This window comes from Citrus sinensis, chromosome 5 (genome assembly GCF_022201045.2).
Source record: "Citrus sinensis cultivar Valencia sweet orange chromosome 5, DVS_A1.0, whole genome shotgun sequence".
In the NCBI taxonomy this organism is placed as follows: domain Eukaryota; kingdom Viridiplantae; phylum Streptophyta; class Magnoliopsida; order Sapindales; family Rutaceae; genus Citrus; species Citrus sinensis.
Genome location: NC_068560.1, coordinates 3,730,737 through 3,754,332, shown reverse-complemented (window position 1 = coordinate 3,754,332; position 23,596 = coordinate 3,730,737). Strand labels below are relative to the sequence as shown.

Sequence of the window (23,596 nt, the reverse complement as noted above, 5' to 3'; positions counted from 1 at the left end):
CAAAATTTTGAAAAATAATAAAATTAATTATAAGATTACCTCTGAATTTAATAAAATAAATAAATCTTAAATTCAATATGTTAATTTTTTATAAATATAATTTCATTTAAAAATTATCATGTTAATTTTTTTTAATCATGTTAATTTTTTGTAATCATAGTTCCATTCAATTTGAATAGGAAAGTTTCTTAATATTAATTATAGGGAAGTTTACAATAATTATAGAGAGCTTTTCTTTTCATGTTAATTTTTGTAAACTTCCCTATAATTAATTTAATTACAAAATTTAAATGAAATTATAATTACAAAAAGTTATAATTACAAAATGATATTTTTTATAATTATAATTTCATTTAAAAATTATCATCTTAGATTTTGAAATTTATTTGTTTTATCAAAGTTAAGGGTATTCTTATAAGTATAATTTTTATATTTTTTAATATTTTGTAGAATAAAATAGTCTTTTAATTCATTTAGGGGTAAAATGGATATTTTGAAGGTCAAAGTGGTTAATTAATACAAGTTTAGAAACAAAGATGGTGTAAAGTACGTGTCAAAATTTTATAGTGGTTAGATGTACATATGGTAAAAGGAAGGTGGTGTAAAGATAATTTCTCTTAGTAAAAAAAATGGCGCAAATTTTGTTTTCAAAAGAGATAGTGCTAAAAGGAAAAATTATACGAACACTAATATAATTTTTTTTAAAAAAAAACACAAACACTTGCATTAAAATTTTTTTTTTTGTCCTTTAACTTCACCCACTTTTTAAAGTGAGGAGTTTCTCGTTAAATAAAATACACACACCATTGCTAACTCGGGTATGTTGCAGACTTTGAATTGTTAATAAGGACTAAACAATAGTAATCGTTCCACGAAAAATTATATGAAATTTACCAACAAACTCCACCTCAATTCCATCAAAAGCAAATCTTTAGGGTAAGTTTATCATTAATTCAAAATTTGGGGTAACTTTATTATCAGCTCAATTTTTATTTACTTATGTGTGACTGTGTGAGTTTGAGGAGGGGTTAGAGCGAGCTCAATATCATTAATTAACTACAGGCCTTCTAAAAACTCAATTAAATTCAAAATACATTTCAAGACTTTAAGCTTTAATTAATTTTCAGTATAATAATGAATCAAAACGCAATCCATCAATTGAATTTTGTAACATAAAAAATATTAATAAATCAATTCCGCATATCTGATATCAGATACACATATATATGGTATTTATTTTCTTACTTGGAGTCATTGCTTTGATCATTTGCTTCTTGGTTTGATGATCTGCCGGCTTCTTCCATATTTGGAGTTTGGAATTAAACTTAATTTCTCTGTGTTTTTCTTTTCTATACCTAAAGCACAGATAGATATATCAATATTTAAATTGAAGCAAAGATAGAAATGTTCAATTTTGTATCGAATCATAAGCTTTTTTGAAAGTGAAAAATTTTTTCAAGGTAATTTAGTGTTCTTTACGTTATATTTAATAGTTAAATTAAATTTCTATAAGACATTTAACTATTAAATTTCTATAAGACACCTTAGAGACAAAAGATGGTTCAGTGGAGCTAAGCATTTTGAGTCCCAAGTAAGGCCTCGTTTGGGACTACTGTGGCGTATCTATGATTTTTAAGCCAAATTAAGTTAAATTTATCTCAATATGTTTTGATGAAAAACATATAATACCCTTACTAGTTTTGTAAAAGGCATTATTTGTAAATCATATCTATTCTACACAATATAACAATCATTTTTTTTCACAATAACTGTGATTAAAAATTATAGCACCTCAACATCAAATAGCTCGAAAACTTTGTTTCCTAATTTTGACTCACAAGATAGGACGAGCAAACTTAACCTGCATATTTTATTAATAAAACAAATAACATAAATATCACCCGGGGGTTCCCACCCTGTGAGTCAAAATAATGAATTGAATAGTCAATTTATATATGAAAACAACAACTAATTTATTATTAAATTTTTTTTAGAAGGCTAAAATTAATATTATGCTCGCTTTCCTAATAAAAAGTGCTAAATTAAAAATTTTCTTAATTGCAAACGTTGGTTATTAATCACCCTTGTAGTAAGTACAGATTAAAAAAAATGTAAAGAAAATAATCCTTGAGCAATTACAAAGGCCTCGGTTGCTTCTGTATCATTGAGTAAACAACCATTGGCTGAGGAATGTATTCTGTAGTGTGATCAAGTTTTTTTTTTTTTTTTGGGGTGGGAAGGGGGTGCTAAAACTAATCTTTAAAAACTAAATAAAAAAAAAAGAAATTAACAAACTGCTAACAACGCTACTGCTGCAGGACAGAAAAAGGGACCAAAAAAGGGCAACTTGAAGATCACTCGAGTAAACAAAAAAAAAAAAAAAAAGTGAAGAAACTTAAATAAATTACATAGATAAAGTTCATAATAAATATAATTGATTAATTAAGTTAAATTCATAAAACCATTTTAAAGGACTTATACATTTGATTTGCAGCGTCCGTAACATTATAGAAACATTATCGTTTTTTCAGCTACATACTACATATATCAGTAAAGACTGTCAAGCCCGATACTTTGTAAAAATAATTATTAGTAAACTCCAAGTTAATTAAAATAAATAAAAACATAAATCCGTTAATTAGAATTTTTTTAAGAGAAAAAATAAGAACCTGTAAAGGAGATGAGGAATGGTGACTGGCAGCGGCTACGAAGCAGCTAGAATGGTGGTGGTGAATAATTTTCGGTGACAAAATTAAAGGAAAGAAATTGATTTTGCAAAATTAAATGAAATCGGGGCTTTTGCATTCTTATATGTACTGCATTTGCAAGATAGGTTTCGTATCTCAATGCTTTACTTATCGACCACGTCGATAATAACTGGAGAATAGTATCTTCCCTTTACGTTCTTTCATATTGAGAAAATTTCACTTTTACTAACTCAAGACAAGCATATATGCCAGCACGATGGATGGAAGTAAATTATCTCTAAGAAGTATGGTATATGGAAAAGTTGGTAGTCCAAAATTTTTTCTCGCAAATTCTAATATCCAATTTTAGGGGATGATAGAAATCAAATGAAGATTATAGGAACCGATATTGATTCTAAAGGTAAAGGTCATGATTAGAATACGAGGAATAGATCTTTCTCAATCAAACATGACATCCATATAAAGCAAAACATCGAAGTCGTTATAAAATGATATTATGTAAAGAATTGGGACTATTATGGAATGAAAAATATAGATGCATGATCGGTCTCCAGAATATTGCATCCGACTATTTTACTTTTTTAAGTCATTCAAAATGTTGACAGATTGGACCTTTGAGCACTATTGAATAACAAGAATCAAAATTATTTTGTTTCTCTAAGTTTTTCATCCACTAAGAGAATCATATATGTCTTTTGGTGGAATGAAAAATGTTGATCTTGTGGACCTTATTCAACCAAGAATATAACTGAAATGCTTCAAAGCTATTCACATCAAGCTTTAAAGAAACACTCCCCAAGACCCCTAATGACATTCAACAAGATGCTTTACAGACAATCTTAATTGCTTAACAAAGAATAAACGAATGAGAAAGATGATGATGATTAACTCAGATCATAAACGAGGAAAGAAACTAAAAACTCAGCCAAGAATCACAGAGCACAGCTAGTAACGTGGTTCAGTCAATCTTCATTGACCCACGTCCACGGGGGAACAAGTTCATCAGCTTCATTGATTCTTTTCAAGCTTCTTTTACACAGAGATTACAGAGCACGCTACAAGGAACAAGAAAGCTTCCTTCTTTCAAGCTTACTCTCTCACTAGAATGCTGTAGATCTCTCTGAATCACACTCACAAACCAGCTGTGCAAAACAGTCTCATAACAAACCCAGAGGATTTTCCAGATACGCAGCTGAGAGTCATGTGCATTAACGGTTTCATAACTACCTTCTCTGATCACGTGCAATGCTTATGCTTCATTAAACCAAAAACGGCAATGCTGTGGGTCTTTTCTGCAAGTAAACATAACACTTGTTAAAACGCGAACTTCACATGTCGTTTTGCTTTAATCATAAACCACCAAAAACGCGCATCAATTCTGTCGTTTTAACCTTTTTTTAATTTGGGATGCCACTTTCATTGTTGCCTCCAGGCATGGTATAAGCTGCTGCAAACATTATAGTAGCAATGAGAGCGGTGACAACTGTTGAACAATTCAAAATTGGAATTCAAATACACATGTATGCATTCAACTTTGGAGAAGCAAATTTGAAGACAAATTCCTAGCATCAATTGACCAACTTGTATACACATTGGAGAGGCAAATTTGAAGATAAATTCCTAAGGTAGGTGCCTAAGTTTTGTTGACAATTATGTTGTGGTTGGTGCAATAGTGCACTCCATTTTTTCTATATATAGAAGGCAATTCCTCATTTGTTAGTGCATACAAAATTGTGAGATTTCCAAGTGAGTTTTGGTAGAGAATTTCCTTAGGTGCTAAGAAATTTGGGTATTGGGTATTAGGTTTTTTTAGAGTTTTTTCACTTTTGTAAATTCTCATTATTAGTAAAATTATCTTCCAGTCTTTGCCCGTGAACTTAGGCATTACGCTGAATCACGTAAAATTTATTGTGTCCTATTTTCTTTGCATTTGTTTACGCCACATTTATATTTCTCCAGAAGTCACAGTATTAGTAATTGCTCACCCCGCGCTTCCGCAACAATTGGTATTAGAGCCGAAGGTTTGTGTTTGGGGCATACGACACTGTTCACATATACGCATTGTTCACGTATAAAGAACTGTTCATAGATACGATACTGTTCACGTATTTTTGCATGTCTAGGAAAGTTCTATTAACAAGGTGATGAGAGCCTAAAGAGTCTGAGTTTTAAGTGGTACCGTTGTGACCCCTCTATTCTCCTGGGAACTTTCTTAGATCATTTATTCACGCGAAATAAACATCATAGAGGCTGTTTTTTTAAGTGTAAATAGTTGTTGAAAAAACTTATCATTTGAAATAAAAAAGGATGGCAGAGGGATCATCGTCATTTTCATCAGCGAGGACTATTGTGAGTAATGCAAAGTTTGAAGTGGATAAATTTGATGGTACCAATAATTTTGGTATGTGGCAATGTGAGGTGTTGGATGTCTTATGTCAGTAAGAGTTGGACGTTGCTCTTGAAGAAAAGCTTGACATGATGGATGACAAAGAGTGGATAAAGATCAATAGACAGGCATGTGGTACTATTTGCCTATGACTGACTAAAGATCAGAAATATTCTATCATGAAGGAGACATCGACAAAGAAATTGTGGGAGACACTGGAAGAAAAGTATATGAAGAAAAGCCTTGAAAATATGATTTATATGAAGAAAAAACTCTATCGATTCACGTATACATCTGACATGTCGATGAATGACCATGTAAACTCATTCAACAAGACAAGATATTAGCAGATTTGCTAAATCTGGATGAGAGATTTGAAGATGAAGATAAGGCATTATTGTTGTTAAATTCCCTTCCTAATGAATATGATCATCTCACCACCACTTTTGTTCATAGGAAGGACAGTGTCATATTCGATATTGTATGCAATGCGTTGTACAACTTTGAGACCAGAAAGAAAGACAGAGGGGATTGTTGAGTGTTAGAAAATGCATATTTATAAAGGAGAAAACCGTCATTTTACATTTCAAGTCTTACTAACAACCCTTACTTTCATGTATTTAACCTTCTTGTGATTTAATTACATGTGTTTTATTTTAATTAAGTATTTTATGTATTTTAGGGGCATTATAGTCATTTCACAATAAAGGAGAAATCAGACGGCAAAACGGACATCACTTTTGAACTCAGGACGGTCGAAAACCTTAGGAGGAGCATAAAAGGAAAAATGACACTATTCACATGTACGGTACTATTCACGTATACGGTACTGTATACGTTACTGTTCACAGCACTGTTCACATAGACGGATCGATGACGTGACATTGACCGATGATGTGGCATTGACTGATGAGGTGTCACGATCCTGTTGGACTAAAATTCTTATGTACTGTTGATGGTGACGTGGCAGCATATCAGTAGACGAAAAATCTCGCGTACGGTGCATGCATCACACAGGATTATTTTCAACCAAACCGCGTTACTGTTCATCCGGGTCAAACCGTGTTACTGTTCATCCACGTGGTCAAACCGTGGACTGTTGACTGATGACGTGGCGCAATCCTGAGCGTCCAAACTGTTTTTAATCCGATGGCCATGATTTACTCCATGTATCTATAAAAAGGGGGCCTCTCCCCCCTAATTTGATATCTCTGAATCCATTTTTGGGATCCATTTTCTGTAATTCCCTCTCCATCTTGTATTTTCTTCGTATTTTAATAAATTCCCATTTTGCCCCTAGTTCAATTATGAGTGGCTAATTTTCTTTCAAGCTTGGGTTGAAGGTGAAGTCTCAACATATGTCATGGGCTTTATTTGGTAAATTTATTTTCTCTTACCCTCTAGTTTTTGTGGATGTTTTGACTTCTCGTCGACAAATAATACTAATCTTGTCTAGTACCGCCTTGATTTCACCGGCCCTCTAGTACAAGGTTATTATTATTTGGCACGATAAGCCCTTAGCACCATATTGATTAGAGCGTGGTTCATGAGGTGTGGATTCCCCCCTCATGATTTAATTGGTATTAATAAGGAATATTTAGCCCATGATGCATGTTGATACGGATCCAGATACCCAAGTACGTCAATTCAATAGAATTCTCTTCAATTCATTCTCGCCATTTTAATTCCAGTTTTAGAATTTATTCTCGCCATTTTAATTTAAGTTTTAGCATATTCCAAATCATTTCCACCATAATTCCAACCACTCATTTACAAAATTAATTCTATATATAATTAAAATCCACCTCCTCGTGGGATCGACACTCGTCACCATTGATCTACACTACAATAGATTCGTGCGCTTGCGAGTACATTAAAATTTGCACAACAAGTTTTTGGCGCCGTTACCGGGGAGGTAAGTAATTTTAATTCATAGAATTAATTTTTGTGAATAATTTCTTTTATTTGTTTTCTTGTATTTTTTTTTATTAAAAAAGAAAAAAGAAAAAAGTAAATCCGCATTTAAAGGTTAGTATTTCTTTTTCTTCTTTAAAATTCTGTAATTTAATTTTCAATTTTTTTTTTCTTTGTAATTTTTTATTTTATTAATTTAAATTTTAGTTAATTTATTTCACGTATTTATTTTTGTGTATTTTTATAGTAAGGTTGTAATAGCGCAATAAGGTTAGTATCGTAATTTCTCCCTCTTCTTTATTTTTATTTGTTTTGTTCCCATCTTTATTTTTATTTTATTTGTTTTGCATGCATGGTCGTAGGTCATTATTACCTAATCTTGAACCTATAGACCTTGAATTAGAAAAAACACTTCGCACACACAGGCACATTAAAAATAAATTTGGAATGGATTTACAAGCACCACAGGAGAGGCCATTTAAGGATTATTTCAGTCCTTTAGCCAATTTGAGCAAATCATGCATAAGATACCCAAATGTAGCTGCTGGGAGTTTTGAATTAAAACCTAGTGTGCTAAATTGTCTCCCAAGATTCTATGGCCTAGAAAATGAGGACCCATATAATCATCTGAATGATTTTCATACTATTTGTCAAACATTTAAATATGAGAATTTTTCAGACGATGATGTTAAACTCAGATTATTCTCATTTTCTTTAAAAGATAGAGCTCGTTCATGGCTTAATACATTGCCTACTAATAGTATTGCATCATGGGAACAAATGGTAACAAAATTTTTGAATAAATATTTTCCAGTGCATAAAACCAATGCTATTCGCAGGGAAATCTTGGAATTTACCCAGAGAGAGGACGAGCAATTTTTCGAAACATGGGAGAGATTCAATGGGCTACTCTTGAAGTGTCCACATCATGGGTACGAGAAATGGCACCAATGTCAATACTTTTTGGAGGGATTACTACCGAATGTGCAAGAATGGCTAATGGCAACGAGTGGAGGAGAGCTAATGTCAAAAAGTGCATCAGAGATTTGGGAATTCTTCCAGAGACAAGCAGATAATTCCCAACAACGGAGTCGATCACTCAGGAATACTAGAAGAATTAAAGGAGTGAATGAGGTTCAAATTGGCGAATCAACTTCGGGAATCAAAGAAGTCAAGGAGATGGTTGAAGGTCTTGCTCGACAAATAGCATCGTTATCGACTGCTAAATCAACTGAACCACATGACCTTGACTCATACTCAGATCAAGCCAATGCCATAGGTATAATGAGAAAACCATCAAATTACAACCCATATTCCAACACATATAATCCTGGATGGAGAGACCACCCCAATTTTTCATGGTCTCAAGGATTCCAACAGAATGGACCAGCAGCTCCAGCTCCACCAATGCAACAAATTCCTCAAGTTCCTCAAGCCTCTCAGCCACCATTTAGACCATACAATCAGAGCCAGAACCACTCTTAACCTAGACCATGGGAGGATGCATTCCAGAATTTCAGGAATGTTACTCCACGATTGAGCAACAGAACCGCACCATTGATAGACTACGAAATGAGTTGAGAGCAGGCTTCAATTCACAAGCCCAATCAGTTTCAAGCCTTGAGAAGATGGTGGGACAACTTGCTTCTTCAGTTCAGACCTTGGCAATGACTGTTGAGAAAGGTAAATTTCCAAGTCAACCAGTGCCTAACCCTAAAGGAGTACATGAAGCAAGTACTAGTTCACCACAGCAGCATGGAGAGGTCAAAGCTGTCATGACCTTGCGAAAAGGAAAAGAAGTCGACAACAAAGTGGAGATGCCGGTGACAAAAGAAAATCAAATTGTACCTGTGAATGTTGAGGAATCATCACCGGAGGAGAAAGAAGAAAGCAACCCACGAGAATACGTTCCCAAAGCTCCATTTCCTCAGAGGTTAGCTAAAGGAAAAAAGGAAAAATCCACAGGTGAGATTCTTGAAATCTTTAAACAGGTAAGTGTTAACATCCCTTTACTTGATGCTATAAAGCAAGTTCCATCTTATGCCAAGTTTCTTAAAGACCTTTGTACTAAAAAGAGGAATATGCATGTTCAAAAGAAGGCATTTTTAATAGAAAACGTTAGTTCTATACTCCAACATAAAATTCCTTTAAAATGCAAAGACCCAGGCTCCCCCACTATCTCATGTAGCATAGGGAACCACACAATTGAGAATGCTTTGTTGGATTTAGGAGCTAGTGTAAATCTGTTGCCTTACTCTGTATTTATGAAACTTGGACTGGGAGAATTACACCCAACTCCAGTGGTGTTACAACTTGCAGATCGGTCAACGAAAATACCTCGTGGTATTGTGGAGGACGTGCTTATCCAGGTAGACAAGTTTTATTTTCCTGTTGATTTCATTGTAATTGACACTCAACCAATACAGGATTCAAGGAAGCACATCCCCATTATTCTAGGCCGACCTTTCTTGGCAACTGCGGATGCTTACATTCAATGCAAAACTGGAAATATGCAGTTGTCCTTTGGCAACATGACTATGGAACTGAACATCTTCAACATTGCCAAACAACCTCACAGTACAGATGATGGAATTGTTGATGTGGATTTAATAGAAACAATAGTTGATAATACTTTTCTTTCAAACCTTAGTGATGATCCTTTAAAAACATGTTTAACTCACTTTGGTTTGGATTTTGATATTGACAGATCGGTTGATGAGGTCAACGCCCTACTTGACTCAGCACCATCCATGGACACTAATAAATGGAAGTCAAGAGTTAAACAACTAGCACCATCAGAGAAGCAACTCATTCCATCATCAAAATCACCACCGAAACTCGAGCTCAAACTATTGCCCAACACTTTGGAATATGCATTTTTGGGAGAAGAAAGTACTCTATCGATAATCATCTCATCATCCCTAAATGATGAACAAAAAGGTAAGTTGTTGGATGTTTTAAAAGAGCACAAAGGAGCATTAGGATGGACCATAGCAGACATAAAAGGTATAAACCCAGTAGATTGCATGCATTACATTCACCTTGATGAAAATGTTAAAACTACTAGGGAGATGCAACGTTGGTTAAATCCTAACATGAAAGAAGTTGTTAGAACTGAAGTCCTTAAGCTATTAGATGCAGGTATCATTTACCCAATTTCTGATAGTTCATGGGTCAGTCCTGTGCAAGTTGTCCCCAAAAAGTCAGGAGTCACAGTAGTTACGAATGCTGATAATGAATTGATACCCACTAGAGTGACTACAGGATGGCGTGTATGCATTGATTATAGGAAGTTGAATTCTGTCACACGTAAAGACCATTTTCCTTTACCATTTATTGATCAAATGCTTGATAGATTAGCAGGCCATGAATTTTATTGCTTTCTAGATGGCTACTCAGGATATAATCAGATTCCCATAGCACCAAAAGATCAAGAGAAAACTACTTTCACTTGCCCTTTTGGCACATTTGCATATAGGAGAATGCCATTTGGATTATGTAATGCACCTGCTACATTTCAACGATGCATGTTAAGCATTTTTTCTGATATGGTTGAACGATTCCTTGAAGTCTTTATGGATGACTTTTCTGTCTTTGGTAATTCATTTGATCAATGCTTACATCATCTAACACTAGTTCTGCAGAGATGTATCAAGAAGAACTTAGTCTTGAATTGGGAGAAGTGCCATTTTATGGTAAAACAAGGTATTGTTCTCGGTCACATCATTTCGAGCAAAGGTATTGAGGTTGACAAAGCTAAGGTGGATCTCATTTCTAATCTTCCTCCACCTAAAACAGTCAGAGAAGTAAGATCTTTCCTTGGGCATGCTGGTTTCTATAGACGTTTCATTAAAGATTTTAGCAAAGTTTCTAGACCCTTATGCAATTTATTTGCTAAGGATGTACCTTTTGTCTTTGATGATTCATGTCTTATGGCGTTTGAAAAATTAAAACAGTTGTTGACATCATCACCCATCATTCAGGCCCCAAACTGGAGCTTACCATTTGAGCTCATGTGTGATGCATCTGATTATGCAGTAGGAGCAGTATTAGGACAAAGAGTTGATCGAATTCCCCACGTTATTTACTATGCTAGTATGACATTGAATGATGCACAGTTGAACTATTCAACTACTGAAAAAGAAATGCTAGCAGTAGTGTTTGCATTAGAGAAATTTCGATCTTATCTCATTGGTTGTAAAATAATTATATTCACGGATCATGCTGCTCTTAAATATCTTCTCACAAAGAAAGATGCAAAAGCTAGACTAATTCGTTGGGTGTTACTTTTGCAGGAATTTGACTTGGAATTCAAAGATAAAAAAGGGACAGAAAATGTTGTGGCGGACCACCTCTCTCGTCTCCATTTTGACACAACTACAGAGCCACTACCATTAAATGAGTCATTCCCTGATGAACAATTGATGAATGTGGAAGTATTATCGTGGTATGCTGACATCGTGAATTATCTTGTTACAGGTCAACTTTCAGAGCATTGGACCAAGCAAGATAAGGCTAAATTCTTTGCAGAGATAAAGAATTTCTTTTGGGATGACCCGTATTTGTTCAAGTATTGTGCTGATCAAATTGTTAGACGATGTGTCCCAGAAAATGAAATTCAGAATATTCTTTCATTCTGCCATGAACAAGCTTGTGGAGGCCATTTTAGCGCTAAGAAAACAGCGACTAAAGTTTTACAATGTGGTTTCTATTGGCCATCTATATTTCGAGACGCTTACACTTTCTGTTCTTCATGTGATAGGTGTCAACGAATGGGGAGCATTACACGAAGGAACATGATGCCACTAAATCCAATTTTAGTGGTTGAGATTTTTGACGTATGGGGTATCGACTTCATGGGACCCTTTCCCCCATCTTTTGGCCATCAATACATATTGGTTGCTGTTGACTACGTATCAAAATGGGTAGAAGTAATTCCATGCAGAACTAATGATCACAAGGTGGTGATAGGATTTTTGAAAAGCAACATTGTCTCGCGCTTTGGATTCCCTCGAGCAATAATTAGTGATGGTGGTGCCCACTTTTGTAACAAAGCATTCAAAGCTCTTTTGACAAAGTATTCAATCACACACAAAGTGGTGACTCCGTATCATCCGCAAACTAGTGGCCAAGTTGAGATCTCCAATCGAGAAATAAAGCACATATTAGAAAAGACGGTGAGGCCAGACAGAAAAGATTGGCCATTAAGACTTGATGATGCCTTATGGGCATATAGAACGGCTTTCAAGACCCCGATTGGGATGTCACCCTACAGGCTAGTGTATGGAAAAGCTTGCCACCTACCTGTGGAACTCGAGCATCGTGCATATTGGGCCATCAAGAAATTCAATTTTGACATGCAGCAAGCCAACTCAGAAAGAAGATTACAGCTGGCAGAACTTGAAGAAATTCGCAATGACGCGTACAAAAATGCCAAGATTTACAAGCAACGAATGAAAGTCTTCCATGACAAGCAAATTATGAGAAAATCGTTCACTCCAGGTCAGAAAGTGCTTTTATTCAATTCTCGCTTGCACCTATTCCCAGGTAAGTTACGCTCTCGTTGGTCTGGCCCATTTATTGTTCATACTGTTTTTCCACATGGGGCAATTGAAATTAAGGACCCAAAGAACGGTGTCACGTTTAAAGTTAATGGTCAAAGATTAAAGCCATATCTAGAGTACCAACCACATGGAGAAGACACCGAAATAAATTTGAGTGACCCACCAAATTTGAATTGATTTTTTTTTTCTTTTCGTTGATTTGATTTTTCTTTATTTCTTTTTATTATTATTCTTTTACTAATTGAAATTATTTTTGCATAAGTGTGTTTGTTTAACTAGTAAGTTTTCTCTTATCATTGTTAATCATGAGTCTCATACTTAGACCGTTCCTCCTGAACATTCTTAAACCACTTCAACGTGTCAAAACTCATCTCAAAAGGCAGATTCAATTTTGAAAAACACAACGCATTTGGGCTCTACAACCACCAGAGTTAGTAGCCTATGTTGAGGGTTTAGAACGCCAACTCAGAGACATTGAGAGAAGTGTCTACGACATCCAGTTGGAGCTTGAGGTAAATTCAATAAGAGGACGATTTTAATTTTCTTTGTGTGTTTTAATTTGTTTTTCTGTTTGTGTGCTTTAGTTTGTTACCCCGGTGAAGTGGCGGATAGCGGTACTCCGTGACAATCAAGTCGATTACTTCAGTTTCCCATAATAACTGATATTCTGAGGCGAAAGTATGGACAGAAACGAGATTCTAGCGAAGCTTCACAAGCGATTCCCTTCACTTCCTCAGAATGCCCTCCTTACGATCTATAAAGCTCGGTCCGAACGCATGCGATTACTCATGAGGAATAACATACCTGCTGACATCCATTGGTTAATCGAGGCTAAAGTACGATCGGCAGGTGAGTTACCTCCAAAATTTATTGCATACATGCCTGGTTGTGGTAAAGGAAATTATGCAAGAAAACGACGAGCTCGAAGAATTTATGTTGCTTGTCATAAGTGTGCCAGAATGAGTTGCAATAAAAACCCATGTTCTTTAGGAATGATGTCTGATAACAGGGAAGATAAGATTCAATTCATTAGGGATGGCTTGAATAAGGAGTCATTGGATGATATCCTTTTGTCTCTTGAAACGCATCCCAGTGGATATGTGCAAGGAGCGATTCTCCAGTTGTGGCCATTATTCCAGAAAGAGCATGCACGATATAGTCTCGAGAATCTGACTATAAACGACCCTGTTTGCCAGTTTATAAGAAAACTGGATAGGAAGCCTATCCTCGACCCATAGAGGGCGTTCAAGCTGTTTCTGGACGTAAAACCAGAGGAAGATGTGAGCCACAGTCGCAACTACCTGTAAATATCCTTTTACTTTATTGTTATTTTATTTCACTATTGTCTTATTGTTTGCATTATTGTCTTTAATAATTTTATTACTGTTTGCTTTTTCCTTTTTACTGTTTTCTTTTTGACTTGCGAGCCACGTGCTTTAAGCGTTATTTGACACTTACATATTACCTCATACACAACCATGACCCACTATCACCAAGACTCTTAAATGTGATATCTTTTGTCAAGCACTCACAAATTGTTTTTGAGAAGTATCGCAATGGCAGCTACTCCCAATAGACAATTCAAGAACATTTGTGTGCTTTCCGGATTTACCTATGGCAAACATAAAGAGTTCGTTGAGGCAGCCATAGATCTTGGTCGAAGCATAGCAGCGAGAAAATTACACTTGGTGTATGGAGGAGGTAACCGAGGGTTATCAAAAATGGTCTCAGAAGCAGCTTTTATCAGAGGAAGTCAAGTGTTAGGCATCATCCCAAGAGTCCTAAAACCATTGGGCAGTTCGTCTGACTCATCAACTGGAGAAGAGTTAGTCGTCTCAGGTATGCAAGAAAGAATCACTGAAATGCTTAATCATGCTGATGCTTTTATTTTCCTTCCAGGAGATCTTGCAACACTAGAGGCACTTATCACACTAGCATCTTGGGCCCATCTACACATTCACCAGAAACCCATCGGTTTGTTAAATGTCAATAACTTTTATGATGGCTTTATCGCATTTCTTAACCATGCAATAAAAAACTATTTCATTCCCTCTAATGCGAAAAAACTCTTTATTTGTGCTCACACTGCTAATGAGCTACTTGATATGTTACAAGCTTATCGATCGGAGCCAGACCCCTGGACCTTTGTGTTGGAGCGTCCAAATAATGATGGTAACAGTAGCCGCAATAAGAAGTACAAATTAGATTTAACTCTCCGCCTGTAAATATTTTCTTCTGTGTTGCACCACCCAGGTGATGTCTTCTAAACTCTACTTCTTTCATTTCAAACATTGAGGACAATGTTTCGTTCTGGTTGGGGGGAGGAAATAGTCGACAATTGTGGAATTTTGGTTAAGTTTTTACTAATTTTTTGTTGTAGAAACTAACTGTTGCTAACTTTTTATATTGAAGATGGCTGAATATGGAGTGTAGTGACTCTAGAAACGCATCTTCATCGTTTAAAAAAAATTAAAAAAAAAAATTCAGACATTTTCTTTTTCTTTATTATGTGTTTATGTTTATTTTTCTTCTTTTTAATTTCTCCTCTATAAATATACATTTTCTAACTTTTGAGTCGAAGATGGCTGAATATGGAGTGTAGTTCCTCTAGAAACGCATCTTCTTTAAAAAAAAAAAAATCATTTTCGTTTTCTATTATTTTACGTGTAACTTTTCTAATTAGTTTTTATGCATCATTTTCACATTTCTGAATGCATATTTTCCTTTCATGCTTAGAATAGGTTGGGGGGTAGAATGTTGTTTGAAAAATAAAAATAAAAAATTGTGTGATTTGTTTTAACATTGGATGACATGATTAATTTCAAATTTTAGTATTTGTATTATCTTTGGTCTTAAGTGATGTTACATTATGTTTGCTACTCTACATGTTGATGTTGGAGACAAATATGAGTTGCTTGAAGAATGAACATATCATAATAAGTACCAAGTGAGTTTTTGAGCCTATCATTTTTCTTGGAGAGTACCCCTTTTGCCCATTCTTTATACAGCTTAACAGTTTATTATTGTATACACGATCTCTAGATTTCTTTTGAGTTAACCCTTCAAAAAAAAATTGTAAAATTAAAAAAAAAGAAAAAAAAGAAAAAAAATGTGTGTTGCTACATTTGGAGGCCCATCTAACTAGTAGATATGGAAGATTATTTAGAGCCCTAAAAGATGATGGAAAGGCCATCTTTGATCCGTTTGAGCCTTTCTAGCTATCCTTTTTTATCAAATATTCATAGTTAGCCCTTTTGAGCCTTAAAAAAAAAAAAAAAAAAAACCTTTCTTTGTCAAACTTATCCTCTTGACCCACTCCGATTTGGAGTATTACCCGATATCTTATAAGTTCCATCACCTATTTATGTTTGAGAAAATGTAAATAATTATGTTGTTCAGTAAAGTTATGCCAAATAAAAAAAAAAAAAAACAAAAGTTGTTGTTTCAAAAGGAAAAAAAATAATAATAGGTGAAATCCACCTTGCAACTTTCAAAAAAAAAAAAAAAATTCTCTGCATTTTTCTCAAACATAAACTTTGTTTTCCGTATTTCCCTTCTTCGTTAGCCATGTCCCTAGCCTACGTTACGTCCTAATAAAAGTCCTTCTTGATTTTAGGGAACTATAGTTTGAAGTAGAAGCTAGTTATATGGGTTAAAAAGATGTAGTGATGCATAATTAAAAAAAAAAAGATAAATAAAGTGGGTTGACTAACATTTTATTTGACTTGAGATCGTATTATTTCTAAGCTGAGGGCATATTTATTTCATCTTGGTGAGAGCATGTGATATCACTTCTTTATTATTTTCTCTCTCAATTACCATTTATTGGAGTGACTATTTTTATTGGGTTTAATTTATTTGTGAGAGTGTCACTACTTCCAGTGAGATTTTGGGGTTGACATGTCATTCTTGAAAGTAGCTATAATAAAGTCTACTGGGCTAATTCATGTGGATGGTTGATGTGGGTGTGATGTTGCTTTAGACTGGAGATAATGCTTATACTTTTATTTGATTGCTATCATTAATCTGATTGAATAAACACGAGTGTTTCTAAAAAAAAAAAAAAATCATTTTGAATTTGAATTTTGTTTTCGCTTTATTTGCTAGGGACTAGCAATAAGCTGGTTGGGGGGTGTGTTGAGTGTTAGAAAATGCATATTTATAAAGGAGAAAACCGTCATTTTACATTTCAAGTCTTACTAACAACCCTTACTTTTATGTATTTAACCTTCTTGTGATTTAATTACATGTGTTTTATTTTAATTAAGTATTTTATGTATTTTAGGGGCATTATAGTCATTTCACAATAAAGGAGAAATCAGACGGCAAAACGGACATCACTTTTGAACTCAGGACGGTCGAAAACCTTAGGAGGAGCATAAAAGGAAAAATGACACTATTCACATGTACGGTACTATTCACGTATACGGTACTGTATACGTTACTGTTCACGACACTGTTCACATAGACGGATCGATGACATGGCATTGACTGATGATGTGCCATTGACTGATGAGGTGTCACGATCCTGTTGGACTAAAATTCTTATGTACTGTTGATGGTGACGTGGCAGCATATCAGTAGACGAAAAATCTCGCGTACGGTGCATGCATCACACAAGATTATTTTCAACCAAACCGCGTTACTGTTCATCCGGGTCAAACCGTGTTACTGTTCATCCACGTGGTCAAACCGTGGACTGTTGACTGATGACGTGGCGCAATCCTGAGCGTCCAAACTGTTTTTAATCCGATGGCCATGATTTACTCCATGTATCTATAAAAAGGGGGCCTCTCCCCCCTAATTTGATATCTCTGAATCTATTTTTGGGATCCATTTTCTGTAATTCCCTCTCCATCTTGTATTTTCTTCGTATTTTAATAAATTCCCATTTTACCCCTAGTTCAATTATGAGTGGCTAATTTTCTTTCAAGCTTGGGTTGAAGGTGAAGTCTCAACATGTGTCATGGGCTTTATTTGGTAAATTTATTTTCTCTTCCCCTCTAGTTTTTGTGGATGTTTTGACTTCTCGTCGACAAATAATACTAATCTTATCTAGCACCGCCTTGGTTTCACCGGCCCTCTAGTACAAGGTTATTATTATTTGGCACGATAAGCCCTTAGCACCATATTGATTAGAGCGTGGTTCATGAGGTGTGGATTCCCCCCTCATGATTTAATTGGTATTAATAAGGAATATTTAGCCCATGATGCATGTTGATACGGACCCAGATACCCAAGTACGTCAATTCAATAGAATTCTCTTCAATTCATTCTCGCCATTTTAATTCCAGTTTTAGAATTTATTCTCGCCATTTTAATTTAAGTTTTAGCATATTCCAAATCATTTCCACCATAATTCCAACCACCATTTACAAAATTAATTCTATATATAATTAAAATCCACCTCCTCGTGGGATCGACACTCGTCACCATTGATCTACACTACAATAGATTCGTGCGCTTGCGAGTACATTAAAATTTGCACAACAGGGATCACAGAGATACAATTACAGAAGTATTAATAGCAAGAGGTCGTTCGCAAAGCCGCAAACCTAGAAAAAGGAGTAAGTCTAAAGGGAGACCTGCCAAAGATGAATGTGCTTTTTGTCGAGAGAAAGGGCATTGGAAAAAGAATTGTCCTAAGTTACAAAAGGGTAAGGCTACTTCTAATGCATGTGTAGCTGAGCAAGATGAGGAGTCAGACTTTAATCTACTTAGAATGACGTTGATATGTCATTTAGATGAGTGGATTTTGGATTCAGGTTGTACTTATCATATGTGTCCTAACAAGGACTGGTTTTCTAGCTTCAAGAAGCTAGATGGTGGAGTTGTTTTTATTGGTAATGAAAATGCTTGTAAAACCATGGGAATAGATACAATCCAATTAAAGAATCATGATGGCTCAATCCAAGTCTTGACAAATGTTCGCTGTGTACCAAGTTTGAAGAAAAATCTCATCTCATTAGGAGTCCTATAATATAAAAGGCTCACAATCACTTTAAGAGATAGATTGGTGAAGTAGTAGGTGGGGCGTTGACAGTGATGAAAGACACAAGAAGAAATAACTTGTACTATTTCCAATTAAGTACATTTATTGGATCATCATCAACAGTTTTTGCAAAAGATGCAGATTCAGAAGCAACCGAGTAGTGGCATATGTGTTTAAGACACGCTGGTAAAAAATTTTTGCAGACTTTGGTGAAGCAAGGCTTATTGAACATTGTGTTATGGGCAAGCAGACAAGGGTAAAGTTTAGTTCAGCAATTCACGATACAAAAAAAAATTCTAGACTATATTGACAGTGATGTGTGGGGACCTACTAAAACAGCTTCTTTGGGAGGTATGCTCTATTTTGTTACTTTTGTTGATAATTATTCAAGAAAAGTGTGGGTGTATTTGATGAAGAACAAAAATGAAGTTTTGGGCATGTTTCTAAAATGGAAGAAGATGGTCGAGACTCAGACTGGTCGAAAGGTAAAAAAACTTCGCTTAGACAATGGTAGTGAGTACAAAAATGATCCATTTCTTCAAATATGCCAAGATAAGGGCATTGTGCGACACTTCACTGTTCGAGATACACCACAACAGAATAGTGTGACAGAACGCATGAACCAGACTATACTGGAGAAAGTTCGGTGTATGTTATCCAATGTTGGATTGGGCAAAGAGTTTTGGGCTAAAGTAGTTGTATATACGTGCTATCTGATCAACCATTTGCCATCAACTGCAATTGAGGGCAAAACACCCATAAAGATGTGGACTGGTAATCCTGCTACTGATTATGATTATTTACATATTTTTGGTTCCATCGCTTATTATCATGTAAAGGAATTTAAGTTAGACCCAAGAGCAAAGAAAACATTATTCATGGGTATAATTGGTGGAGTAAAAAGATACCGTCTCTGTTGTCCTGTTACAAAGAAGATTATTTTCAACAGAGATGTAACTTTTGATGAATCAACCATGTTGAAACAAAAAGAATCTCAGGAGGATGACAAGACTAGTAGCATTTTACAGCAGGTGGAGTTTGAAAAGGTTAAAGTTGATCCAGCTAGTGTCGATGAGATCGAAGATGATGAAGAGGTTCTGACCCAAGAACCTTCACAACAACAAGATTCAATTGGATATAGAAGGCCATGCAGAGAGATTCACAGACCTGCTCGCTTTGTTGATATGGTGGCTTATGCACTTCCAATTGTAGATGATGATATTCCTTCCACTTACAGAGAAGGAGTAAGTAACACAGAAAGTATATAGTGGAAGAGAGTAATGAACGAAGAAATGCAGTCTCTTCACAAAAATGAAACTTGAGAGTTAGTTACACTACCTAAGGAAGAGAAGGCAATTGGGTGCAAATGGGTATATGCAAAAAAAGAAGATTTCCACGTAAAATTGAAATTCGATATAAGGCTAGATTGGTAGCGAATGGTTACGCTCATAAGGAAGGAATAGACTACAATGAGATATTTTCTCCAGTTGTAAAACACTCGTCTATTCGAATTTTCCTAGCCATAGTTGCGCAATTTGATCTTCAACTAGTTCAACTTGATGTAAAAACTGCATTTTTACACGGTGATTTGGAAGAAGAAATCTACATTATTCAGCCAGATGGATTCAAGGTTGCTAGAAAAGAAAATTGGGTTTGCAAATTGACAAAGTCGCTTTATGGATTGAAACAATCTCCCAGGCAGTGGTACAAGCGATTTGATCGATTTATGAAAGAGTAAAAGTATACAATAAATAAATTTGATCATTGTGTGTATTTTCGCAACCTACAAGAAGATATTTCATTTATTTGCTATTATATGTCGATGATATGCTAATAGCATCAAAGAGCAAAGATAAGATTGAGAAGTTAAAGACTCAACTCAATCAAGAATTTGAAATGAAAGATCTAGTTGAAGTTAAAAAGATTATTGTAATGAAGATATGCAGAGATAGAGCTCGTGGCAAAGTAAGCTTGTTTCAGAAGCAATATTTTAAAAAGGTACTACAACAGTTTGGCATGACTGAGCAAACAAAACCTGTAAGTACCCCGTTGGCTTCTTATTTCAAGCTTTCGACACAACTATCTGCTTCGACAGATGTAGAACGAGAATACATGTTACAAGTTCCGTATTCAAATGCAGTGGGTAGCTTGATGTATGCAATGGTGTGTACAAGGCCTGACATTTCACATGCAATTAGTATAGTGAGTAGATATATGCATAATCCTGGTAAAGGACATTAGCAAGCTGTGAAATAGATTCTATGGTACATTCACAAGACTGTGGATATTGGTTTACTATTTGAGCGAAATGATACACTTGGTCAAAGTGTGATCGGGTATGTCGATTCCGATTATGCTGGTGATTTGGACAAACGACGGTCAACCACCAGATATGTATTTACTTTTGCTGGAGGGCCAATTAGTTGTAAGTCTACACTATAGTCTACAGTTGCACTGTCGACCACAGAGGCCGAGTACATGGCAATTACAGAGGCTATTAAAGATGCTATTTGGTTACAAGGCTTGCTTGAAAACTTGGGATTGGCATAGGAGCTCATTAATGTAAATTGCGACAGTCAAAGTTGGAAAAAACAAGTTTATCATGCGCGTACGAAGCACATCGACGTACGATTTCACTTTGTGCGGGAAATTATTGATGAGGAAAAGATTTTTCTACAAAAAATCAAGACTGCAGAGAATCCTACAGATATGTTGATCAAGGTGGTAACAGCGATCAAGTTTGAGCATTATCTAAACTTGATCAAATATCTTATAAGTTTCAAAGCGGTCGGAGAGGGCAGAGACTGGAGGACAGGGTGTCAATAGTTGACTCAAATTTGGACAAAATCTTCGTCGATGTGGAGAATTGTTGAAAAATTCAAAATTGGAATTCAAATACACATGTATGCATTCAACTTTGGAGGGGCAAATTTGAAGTCAAATTCCTAGCATCAATTGACCAACTTGCATACACATTGGAGAGGCAAATTTGAAGACAAATTCCTAAGGTAGGGGCCTAATTTTTGTTGACAATTATGTTGGGGTTGGTGCAATAGTGCACCCCATTTTTTCTATAAATAGAAGGCAATTCCTCATTTTTTTTAGTGCATCCAAAATTTATGAGATTTCCAAGTGAGTTTTGGTAGAGAATTTCCTTAGGTGCTAAGGGAATTTGGGTGTATTGGGTATTGGGTTTTTTGAGAGTTTTTCACTTTTGTAAATTCTCATTATTAGTAAAATTATCTTTCAATCTTTGCCTGTGGACGTAGGTATTACGTCGAACCACGTAAAATTTATTGTATCTTATTTTCTTTGCATTTGTTTACGCCACATTTATATTTCTCCAGAAGTCGCAGTATTAGTAATTGCTCACCCCGCGCTTTCGCAACAACAACCATGCAAGAATTTGACGTATCCTTCATCCATTTCTCTGAATTCTCAAGCAAATCTTTGTGTTGCTTGATGAATATATCTTGAGCTGTTTTTCCATCCATGTTTAGCGCTTCCTTAAGAAAAGTGCTCCAATTTCTCCACCTCCTACAGGAACATATATCAAAATTGTTAAGGCATAGTGTTACAAATTAGAAGAGTAAGCAGCAGGGATAATTTATGTGTTTTAACAGAGCTAAAACCTTGAACCACTGCACCTCCCTTTGCATTTGTAAAGCTACACCAGGGACAATTCTTAGATGAGCTGGAGGTGCTAACTTAGCTGCCAAATGCAAGATGGTGTCCTTAGCAGATTCATCAATTAGCTGGGGAGATGTGAACTTATTATATACAACCATATTATGCACAAGATTCAAAATCTTTTCTTGTCGATGTTGAACAGCAGCTTTCAGTATGGTTTGCTGATCAGTCAAAAGCCAAATAGTATGTGGGAACATTTGAAGACACATCTTTACGATTTCAACAATGCCAGAGCTTGCTGCAGCAGTTTGGTGTTTGAGTGGAAAGATGCATAATCCTCTACATCATAAACATTTGAAAATGCTTTAAAAACTTGTTTAGCCAATTCGAGGGCCAATTTATGTGTCAGTTTTGCATCCCGAACCTGCTTGATACGAGGCACTGCAAATAAAACAAACAATGGATAATGTAAAAGAAATTACATGATCAAGTCACCCACATTAAACCAGGGAGAGCAATATCACTTACCCAAGAGTTCAATACAATTCCAACACAATTTTCGTGGCCATAGTAACACTGCAGCAAAAAACAGTTATAGTAAAACGTATTAAATCACTTGAATGAAAATGCATGACATGTTAGAAATGATCAACTAAAGAATATAGCACCGGCACACTGGAGAAAATTCAAATTCTTATCTTACAACTCTAGTCAATAATTAAACCCATAACGTTAGAACATTACAGTACAAAACCAAAACGTAATACGAAATTGAATCCATAAACCTTGAACGGTTGTATTGACCACACCAATCCTTGCCGACCACGGTGCTGAGGAATCCATTGCCACAGGAAAAACTTAAACAAGGAAAAATGGAAAAAAATAAATCAGCAAATAGCATCACTACTGTTGAAGAATATACAATGAGAGAGGACTAACGAGGGTAGATCCAGTTTTTCCAAGATCCAAGATCAGTTCCACTCTGGAAATCCTGGGGCCTTAAAACCAATGCATCTAGTATATTATGCCCCACATCATCTTCACTAGTACATAAGTTACTCTGTCACTTGCTTAAACATAAAATAATATCTGTTGCAGCAAGTTAAATAAAAAAATAAGTTAAGAAAAAATCCATCAACGAATGCATTTGACATGAAAGTCACTATGTAGATATTTTACTTTACCATGAAAACCTCCAGCAGCTAGTGCGTAAGCAAGCATACCAGCCAAAGCACCAGTGAATGGCCTGTCGGGAGGTTCATTAGTAGTTACAGAGGAAAGGTAGTATACAATGTCTTTATCATTGGGAGCACAATGAGCAGCAGAGAGAGGCGGAGTCCACCCGCGGTTGCTCACAGTTTGTGTAAGAGCACGCTTTTTCCTTACTAAAGCCTTGCACGCC

The 23,596-nt window shown here is 35.5% G+C and overlaps 1 protein-coding gene across 2 annotated transcripts in view; it reads right to left on the bottom strand.

Moving 5' to 3' along the window:
* Positions 1 to 23,596, bottom strand: part of LOC102615306 (uncharacterized) — an 86,726-nt gene that overhangs the window by 3,223 nt on the left and 59,907 nt on the right. Inside the window, exons 1-2 of one of the 2 annotated variants that reach the window (XM_052442764.1) lie at positions 2,670 to 2,770; positions 1,246 to 1,355 (exon numbers count right to left, since the gene is read on the bottom strand). The exons of the other annotated variant lie outside the window; for it this stretch is intronic. Coding sequence (XP_052298724.1) covers positions 1,246 to 1,304 — 59 coding nt within the window. The 5' untranslated portion in view covers positions 1,305 to 1,355; positions 2,670 to 2,770. Of the gene's footprint in view, positions 1 to 1,245; positions 1,356 to 2,669; positions 2,771 to 23,596 lie in introns of those variants that run through there. 2 annotated transcript variants of the gene reach the window in all.